General features: G+C 34.1%; 1 protein-coding gene across 1 annotated transcript; it reads right to left on the bottom strand.

Annotated features, from left to right (window-relative positions):
• Window positions 1–8,235: 8,235 nt before the first annotated feature.
• On the bottom strand, window positions 8,236–10,524 carry LOC111300618 (GDSL esterase/lipase EXL3-like). Its single transcript, XM_022896247.2, has 5 exons — window positions 10,139–10,524; window positions 9,360–9,490; window positions 9,027–9,260; window positions 8,697–8,952; window positions 8,236–8,614 (listed from the first exon to the last, which is right to left on the bottom strand). The coding sequence occupies exons 1-5, from the start codon at window positions 10,413–10,415 to the stop codon at window positions 8,421–8,423; spliced, it is 1,092 nt and encodes a 363-aa protein (XP_022751982.1). The 5' UTR covers window positions 10,416–10,524; the 3' UTR covers window positions 8,236–8,420.
• Window positions 10,525–10,551: the final 27 nt, after the last annotated feature.

A 10,551-nucleotide genomic window follows, 5' to 3' on the forward strand; every position in this document is an offset into this window, starting at 1 on the left:
CCTATTGCAGCATTTTCACTTCAATATCTGCTTTCTCTGCCCGGCAGCCCGCAGGTGAAAAATAAATTTCAAAAAGACAAAATGAAAATATTGTTGGGCTGTTTGGGAAAGCCTATATTTTTTAAATCCTTGAAATGGGTTTGCCCTATTTCCTGCAAAGTCCAGATAATATGGGCTTTCATTATCTGTCCAAAAGAGTAACAGCCTATAATGCTAAAACCGGCTCATGAAATTGTCTGGATTCTTTATTGTATTGAGCTATGCTCTGGGCTGCTTTACATGATGAAATTATGGGCCATACTGTCGGATATCACCCACTTTACGGTTTACGACAAAAGGCTGGAACAGCAATATTAACCTTCAAGCTGGCCCATTAGATGGCCTATCAACGTAAACTTCTCGATCCAAAATCAGCTTTTCTTTTTTTTTTTTTTTTAAGTTCAAAACAGCTCTTAAATAGAAAAAAGATTTATTTATTTATTTATTTTTTTTTAGAAAAGAAGAAAAGATATTTGCACTAAGTTTGTGGTCATATATATATATACATATATATAATATAATATAATATATAAAATATATAATTCTATTAACAACAAGCTTTCGGGATGTCATTAATTCTGAAGAAGGTGGAGACTGGAGAGAGCACATTGGGATATGTCTTATTGGCTGTGAAATGAACAGAGCAAGCTCTTAAGAGTAAATATACCTCTCTGACCAATTGATAATTGAGAATCTCATTTCATCCAAAAAAGAAGCAGGAAGGAATGCCTGCTACAAAGAAAACCAAAGTAATCAAGCCCCTATTCAAACAGGAGTGTTAAAAATACATTAAACCAAACCGTACAATTTTCTTGAAAATCCCAGCTTTGGCATTGGAGCCTGTTCTCAGGAGTTGCAGAGAAACCATGAGCAGCAGTTAATTCTGAGAGGAACAATAGCAATGTTGGAGAGTTTAATAAATATATATATATATATATATATATATATACACGTACATAAACAGTTTATGGTCTTCGATTTATATATATATATATATACACGTACATAAACAGTTTATGGTCTTCGATTTATCAGGCTGACCACTATAATTTTTCTTAATTTCTCTCCAAAACATGTATACATATCACATTGAAAAGTATGAACTTACAATAAATTAGATGACGAAAAGTTAAAACATCTTGATTTATTTCAAATTAGCATTTAGTATTTCGTAGTATAGCAAGAAGGTAGACATTGGAACTATAAATTCATCAAAAAAAGGCAGGATCTCCTAGTATAGCCCTTCCTTGATCTTGGTGGCTAGATGCACGTCATCTTTCTCAAGATCCTAGCTTGTTTCAAAGGCTATCGAAAGAAGCAGCAGAAATTCATCAAGAAATTAAGGCAGGCTAATAGATATCGAACATTTACTAAGCTAGCAAAGAGTTCATTGATAGCTAGTGGATTTTCACCATTGTTTGACGAACAAGTTTTATTGGTCGGACGCCCGGTTGATTTGTTTATCTTGTGCTCCAGAAAAGCATAATTATTCCATGCATGTTTGCGAGTGTCTCAAATCCCCCAACTGCTGGATCCAAAACTTGAGAATTGGGTATGAGTGGGACAAAATCAAGACTATGGTCCGATAAGTTGAATCCATTACTGGGGACCCTGGTCCCTAGATAGAACATGTATTGTTGAGAGAAACTGCGGTAACCTTGAGTTGATAAACATGTCCGGATGTCCCCAAAATTCCTCATTTTATGTATATCAATAATGGACATTTAAAAAAGGCACCACAATTGGGACAGCAACATAATTCTGGCCTCATGAATGTTTGCCATTTCTTTTACTGATCAGTTTGGCAAACATTGATACCAAAGAAAAAAAAAAGTCATATGTTGAAGCATAGAAAGAAAGGCAAGGTGATTGAATTTATGATCAAGCAAGCTTATCGTTTATTTGTTGGAGAAATAATTAATAAGGCATGGATGCCTATCAGCATCAAATTAATTTGCTTTTCTTTTTCTTAGTTTTGTTCTCTTTTGGGGTACATATTATATCTGTTGCGCTTGAAACAATAATCATAATAATACAAAAACAATAAACAATAATTAATAATAAAAAATACAAAAAAAATAAAGCATAGTAAGATTTACGTGAAAAACTCTTCAGTGTAGAGGAAAAAAATCACAGACCACCAAAACAATCTTCACTATCAAATAATAGGTATACAAAGTTTTTCTCTAACTAAAATAGAACTAATCAACAACTAGAGAAATAATTGGAGAAATCTCACTAAATAAGTGACTCAATAAATACACCCTGGATTTGTTCATAGAGAGCTTCAAACACGATCTTCATTGTTCAGAATGTAAAACTCTAAATCATAAACCTCCTAACAAGGTTACAAATCAATCGGACCACGGATCGACTTTCGTACTCTGAATCATAAACCTCCTGACAAGGTTCCTATTCAATCAGACCACGGATTGACTTCCGTTCAACCAACTCTCCATTTTCTTTTTTCTCTCTGCTTTTTTTGGCTTTTCTTCTTTCTCTACTTGGTTTTCGACACCCACTTAAAACAATCCCACCCCTTTTTTATTAAGTAGTTAGAGCTCTGTGTAAAATGAAATATCAAGGCTCATGGCCTTTACTTGGTCCAAAACCACTTACATGAGGCTGGACCTTATTTTTCTAACAATCTCCCTCTTCAGCCCCATTAGGAGAAGATTCATCACCATAGCAATTTCATTTGAAACTTACCTTGGCTAGGGAACTCATTTCGACCAAGTTACTGCAAAGCTCAAGCTTTTTTCTGGAAAGTATCTTAGTCAACATATCTGCTACATTCTTATTAGTATGAACTTTCTTCAATAGCATATGTTATTCTTCAATCACTGAATGTAACCAATGATATCTAACATCAATGTGTTTTGTTTTAGCATGGTACATGGTATTTTTACTCAAATCTAAAACACTCTGACTATCACAAAATATCACATACTCTTTCTGATTCAACCCCAATTCAAGAAAAAAACATTTCATCCAAAGCATTTCTTTATATGTTTCGGTTGCTGCAATATACTCAACCTCTGTAGTTGACAAAGCAACACACTTCTGTAACTTAGATTGTCAAGATATAGCTCATCCTGTAAAAGTGAACAAATACCCTGAAGTAGATTTCCTACCATCAAGATCGCCTGTCATGTTAGCATCAGTAAACCCTTCTAGAACTGGTTATGAAACTCCATAAGTTAAGCACATTTTTGAAGTACCCCTCAAATATCTAAAAATTTATTTCACTGCTTTCTAGTGAACCTTTCTCGGATTAAAAAGAAAACTGCTCACTACACCAACTGCATGAGCAATGTCAGGCCTTGTACAAACTATAAGATACATTAAAAAATCGACTGCAGAAGAATAAAGAATACTAGACATAGCTAGTTGCTCTTCTTTAGACACTGGACAAGATTTTTTACTTAGATGAAAATGGTTAACAAATGGACTGCTAACTGATTTAGCATGTTGCACGTTGAATCTACTAAGCACTCGTTCAATATATTTTTTTTGTGACAACCATAGCTTTTCAGCTCTCCTATCTCGGATAATATCCATACCAAGAATCTGCTTTGCTGGACCTAAATCTTTCATATCAAAGGACTTAGACAATTGTTCTTTCAACCTGCAAACCATACTAGCATCTTGTCCTATAATCAACATATCATCAACATATAATAATAGGATAATAAAGTTACTACTAGAGAATTGTTTAACATACACACAAGAAATTGCTGCTGTTCTTTTATAGCTATGACTCATCATAAAAGAATCAAACTTCTTATACCACTGTCGCAGAGCTTGTTTCAAGCCATACATGTTTTATTTCAATTTACAAACTAAGTGCTCTTTCCCTTTCACTTCAAAACCCTCAGGTTGATTCATATAAATGTCTTCCTGTAAATCACCATGCAAAAATACAGTTTTAACATCAAGTTGCTCAAGCTCAAGATTCAAACTAGCTGCTAATCCCAGTACCATTCGAATAGAACTCATCTTTACAACTAGAGCAAAGATCTCATCAAAGTCGATGCTTGGTTTTTGAGAAAAATCTTTTACTACCAATCGAGCTTTGTACCTCACTAGTTTATCACCATCTTTTTTCAACTTGAACACCCATTTATTATTTAATGGCCTCTTCTCTTTTGAAAGTTTAACAAGATCATAAGTACTATTTTTTCATAATGACTCCATCTCTTCTTTCATTGCTTTTAACCAGTGCTCTCTATCCGGAGTAACCTGTACATCTTGAAAGCTTTTTGGCTCTCTTTTACTAGTAACTAAAATAAAATCTGAACTTGAATACCTGGTAGATGGTATGCGCTCTCTAGTAGATCTTCTAGGCTGAGACTTCACATCACTTGATGCCGAAGGTAGCTCCCTCTACTCAACACTCTCAGGTAGGGAAGATTACTCCCCCTACTCAAAACTAATTACATCTGGTTCATCACTAACTGTGACTGGCTCATTCTTATTCTCAAGTTCTGTTTCTTACTCATTTTCACCATCTGTGGCTCTTTCCTATGAAATTTCTGTCGGTGTTGAAACATCACATTCAACAGTAACTCGTGTACTCTTCTCATTTTTCTCAATGTTTACTATAGTTTTTTTTCATGAAAGACCACATATCTGCTTTTGACTGTCTTTTTTTTTATTGGATCCCATACCCTGTAACCAAATTCTTCATCACCATATCTTATAAACACATACTGTGTGACTTTATTGTCAAGCTTTGATCTCTGTTCTTTCGGCACATGCATGAATGCTTTACACCCAAAAACTTTTAAGTGAGAGTATGAAGTATCTTTTTCTGTCCACACTCTTTCTGAAATGTCAAGCCCAAAGAAACTGATGGTAACCTGTTAAGTAAGTAACAAGCTGTGTTGACTGCTTCAACCCAAAATGGCTTTGATAATTTTACCATCCTCAACATACATATGATTTTTTCCATAATGGTGTGATTCATTCTTTCAGCTATACCATTATACTGCGGTGTTTCAAGTTCTGTCATCTCATGCCTGATCATATGCTTTGAACAATACTCTTTAAAACTTTTAGATGTGTATTTTCTATCATTATCAGTTCGAATACACTTCAAGGGTAACCTTGTCATCCTTTCAACAATGGCATAAAATTTTTAAAAATACTGTAATACCTGACTTTTGTATTTCAACATATACATCCAAATCTTACGTGAAGCATCATCAATAAAAGTAATAAAATATTTGTTACCACCTAATGACTCAACCTTAATGGGATCATATACGTCAGAATAAATTAATTCTAATATATTTTCTTTTCTCTGAGAACTTTTACGAAAAAAAACTCTATGATGCTTACCAAACAAACAATAATCATATGAATCAAGAGACATACATTTGGTCAAAGGAATAATAGACTGCCTTGCCAAAACTTATAACCCTTTTTTCACCCATGTGTGCCAGCCTTTTATGCCACAAGTTTGCTGAAGCATCATTTTCAACAGTATTTACCTGGTTACTATTCAATTGCATCCATGTCTTATACATTATGCAGCATAGTTTTTTCCTTGTAACTACCATAGATCCTTTGAGAAGCTTTCACTGTCCATTCTTTTATCGGTTTTCAAATCCCTCCTTATCAAGGACATTAATAGCAAGCAAGTTCATTCTCATATCTGAAATGTATCTGACATTCTCAATGTCAACATGTAACCTGTACTAATTTGTATAATAATATCACCAATCCCAACAATCTGTGACACACTCTTGTTTTTCATCTTGGTACAACTAAAGTCTCATGCTTTGTAAGTTGTAAATAACTCTCTCATAGGAACACAATGATACACCGCTCCTATGTCAACTATCCATTCAATGTCAGGATCAATAACATGATTACAATCATCATGTGTACAAATCAAAGTAACTGAATCACTATCTGAATTCACTGCTGCAACATTGTCATTATCTGAACTCTTATCTTTCTCATCTTTTTGCTTTTACTTCAAGATTTTATAGTTTTGTTTTATATAACCTGCTTTACCACAATAGAAACACTTCACTTTACCTATAGACTTAGATATATGTTTAGACTAACCAAGGCTTTTTGAGTCCTGACCTCTGTCGATGTTTCTATCCCTGTTCTCTGTGATCAGAGCTTGATTTTCAGGGTCTAAATCTTTTCGTCTTGCTTCTTCATTAAGCATATTGTCCTTTATCATCTCCAATGTCACCTTATAATCAGGAGCTGAATTAAGAACAGTCACAATTAGAGTATTTCAACTGTCTGACAATGAACCCAAAAAAAATAACGCCTTCATTTCATCATCCATCTTAAGCTCTATAGTATTCATCCGATTAAATATATCTTGAAAATCACTCAAGTGCTTTATAACAGATCGTCCATCCTTGTACTGTAAAGTTGCAAGCTTTTTAACATGCATAACTTTATTCATACCAATTTTTCTCTCATACAATGCTGTCAATTTTTTTCAAACAATGTGAGCATCTGACTCCTGCGCTACATGATGAAACACGCTGATATCAATCCATTTTTTTATTGTAGCCAGCGTCTTTCTACATAGCTTATTTCAGCTTTCATCTTTCATATTTGTTGGTTTAGTCGAATCACCCAATACTAGCTCATACAAATCTTTGTAGTATAGATGATCCTCTATTATAGGCTTTCAAATTGAATAATTTGATGCTATCAATTTTATCATGAAACTTGTATCACCCTCTATGATCTCAAACAGAATTTACTTCTATCCTGCGTTGCTTCTATATCGATGTCTCAAAATAACCCTCGCTCTGATACCACTTGTTGCACCTGAAGCAATAATCACAACAATACAGAAGCAATAGACAACAACCAATAATAAAAAACGCAGAAAAAATAAAGCACACCAAGATTTACGTGGAAAATCGTTCAGTGTAGAGGGAAAAAACCACGGACCACCAGAAAAATCTTTACTATCAAATAATAGGTATACAAATTTCTTCTCTAGCTAAAACTAGAGCTAATCAATAAATAGAGAAACAATTGAAAAAATCTCATCAAATAAGTGACTCAACAAATACACTCTGGATTTGTTCCTAGAGAGCTTCAAACCCGATCTTTACCGTACGAAATGTAGAACTCTGAATCATAAACCTCCTGACAAGGTTCTAACTCAATCGAACTACGGATCGACTTCCGTTCAATCAACTCTCCATTCTCCTTTTTCTCTATGCTTTTTCTAGCTTTTCTTCTTTCTCTACTTGATTTTCGACACCCACTTAAAACAACCTCACCTTTTTTTATTAAGTAGCTAGGGCTCTATGTAAAATGAAATATCAAGGCTCATGAACTTTATTTGATCCAAAACCACTTACATGAAGCTGAAACTTATTTTCCTAACAATACCGTATTAGATTGTGAGATCCAACAAAAACCAGAACCGATAGTTACGTAGACCACTTCATGATTGTGGATGAAAAAACACTTTTCTTCACAACCCATTTTCAGATAATATTTAAGCAATGTTTATTACGTTTTTTCCTTTTTTTTGGTACATAAACGCCTAATTGGATGTTGCCTTTAATAACCATGTTTGTTTGGTGGATCTTGAGCTGGAAAAGTCTTGGTCTAGGCCAATGGTTTTGGATGAAAGATAAATGCAAGAAAGTCTCACTTGATCTTGCTAATTGCCATCTGGCTTTTATTCAATTAATTCCAAACTATCTTATATTTTGATGCGATCCCAGTCACCCCAAAATTGTCTCATTTAGCAGTTATATGTGACCCAAACACAGTCACCCCAAAATTATTTTGCATCAAAGCCATAACTGCTAACTGATAAATGATGAAGGAGAATATATCACATACTAATTTTATATTCTGTTTTTTTTTACAAGTGTTTTATGTTTTATTTTTATAAATAACAATTGGTAGCAATTTGATTTAGGATTCCAGAGATCATTTATAAAATTAATAATTATAATTAGGAGAGCTTTTTCTTTTGGTAAAAGCTAGAAAACTAACCTTGAAAACATATATATGTCATGATCATTTAAGATATCATTCACCAAAAGATCGAATTCTAGTGGTTGAGCTATGTATATGCATGCTTGGATCAATTCAAAGAGGATGGAGGTCCCAATAATTTGAGTTGTCCTCTCAAACCATGAGAAATGAAAGTCAATGAAAAAAGCACAGAACATTGCAAAGAGGGAATTATAAATAAAAGATAAAATAGATATATAGAATGAAAATGCATAATGACTTGGACTTAAATAAAGTTAGAGCTAGCCAATATGGTCACAAATCCTCAAAGACCATCTTTTATGGGGTAAAAAAAAAGGATACAAATGAGAAATAGAGAGCTTTCAATTTGTTGTCTTCATAATTTGAGATTTGCCTTACAGGAATTTGCTCACATATTTCGGAAGGAGTGGAGCAACCAGGGCTCTGTATGCCTTCTCGGTTGGATGATAACTATCCCAAAATATATATTTTGAGACATCTGTACACGTCGATGGACTCAATTTATTACACAAAACTGCCACCTCTATGTTCCCTGTTCCACAGCAGCCTTTGTTTACAACTTCAAACCCTGAAAACACCAAAATTTAAAAGGTGTACTCCTTGCGTAAAAGAAAGGAAATATTTATATTTTATATTATATATCTATATACCATGTTTTTGAGGGTTTTCGATGAGATCAAGCAGAGGATTGTAGACATCTATGTACACAAATTTCCCACCGGGCAGGCTTGTTTGAAGGGAATCCAACATGGCAGATAGCTTCTTGTTGAACAATCTTGCCGCTACGTTGTAATCGTCTGCACATTCCCTTTCAATTCCTCCTGCTAAAGTTCTTTGTGATGGCACACAGCCGATTGGTGGTGCGCTAAAAACCGCGATTCTTCTTGCTCCCAAAGTGTATAGTTCCTTCCAATATCATTTATAAAATAAAATAAATTAAATGTATATTTACAAAAGACTTTACGATTATTATATATTACCTTAAAAAAGTCAGAAGCCGACTTAACCATCAAATCAGTATAAGCGGGAACATCGTACTGCAATTTCCTGGCACGGAGAACAAAATACGTGTTGGCAATGTCATCGCTGCCGGATACAATTAGAAATAAACTTTTGGCTAAGATGAAGTTCGTTCTGTCTTCTCCAACAAGAGCTTTCAGCTTCGCTATGTATTCTTTAAAATGATCTAACTGGTCCGACATCGATATTACGGACTGATGATGATTTGGACAAAGGTAAAAGAACATTGGTAAGAAGAACAAATTTTTTTTTTTAATGTATGAAGAAGGTAAAAAAAAAATATTATTATGTACCGCTAGTTTGGGAGTCAAAGGATCATATCCTGTGCCACCTGAAGCAAAGGTTACCCCGGTAATGAGTTCTTGGGGATTCAATGTTGGATCCAGATATGCTGGCACAATATCTTTAATTCCCAATTCTTCAGCTGAAATGAATTAAACAAAGAAAAAAGGATCGATGACTCTATGGAGTATACACTATAAATGAAAACCACTCTTTGGAGATTAAAATTTTCTGAATAAAGATGAGTTTAGAAGGTCCAAAAATTTTAGAACGTTGACCACATATGCACCTTTTTTTTCTTTTTTTTAAGTCGATTTTAATTATTTTAAAAAGAACAAGGATGATTTGTACCTTTCAAGTGTTGTTGTGGTCGAAAACGATTATTGTTGGCTGATGACATATTTTAATTGACTTTTTGACACATCAACAATTTTTTAATGGAATTAAACGTAAGACAAATTGGTAAACAAAATGAAAGTTCCCATACCATATTAAAATTTTTTTTCATAAAAGTATCACGTTAAAAATTTTTCTAAACCATAGCTGCTAAAAGGGGACATTGTCCCTATTATTTTTATGAGAAAGGTGATATAGACATCACAGCCATACAATTAAATTATAATCATAACAAGATTAAAATTTGTGTGAAAATTTTCCCTCCCAATTTGAAGTAATAGAAGATATAATATATAGTTGTCAAGTGTTAACCCATCACCCCACATCAACTTAAACAAGATGATCAAGAAAGGAAAATTATAGGATATAGAAGAGAGATTTCATAAATTACTACCTACTAAATCTGAAGGGATTTTTCCATTGCAAAACCTTCCTGTTGGAACTCCCCCTTCAAAATCTTGTCCATAGGGGAGGAAGTTGCACCTAATCAGGGTCTGGAGATCGTTGTTGTTTCCGGCGTCAACAATGGAATCCCCAAAGACGATGAGAGCAGGAACCGTTTCATTTGGTGGTAGCTTTATCAAAGCCTTTGTGTTGCAGAAAATCGAAAAGATTACCAAAAGATGAAACAGCAAAAAGGTTGAGGAAGCAGAAGAAAAGATCATTTCCATGATCAGGAAAGCTCGTTCTATATATTCAACTTGATTAGCTAGGTGAAAGAACAAAAGGAAGGAATTGAAGGGGATGGTTTATCTTCCCACTCATCTCTCCATATTTATTTATACATGCAAATGAGAGAATCCCATT

This window comes from Durio zibethinus, chromosome 3 (assembly GCF_047325235.1).
Source record: "Durio zibethinus cultivar Kanyao isolate XHJ-2024 chromosome 3, ASM4732523v1, whole genome shotgun sequence".
NCBI classification, from domain to species: domain Eukaryota; kingdom Viridiplantae; phylum Streptophyta; class Magnoliopsida; order Malvales; family Malvaceae; genus Durio; species Durio zibethinus.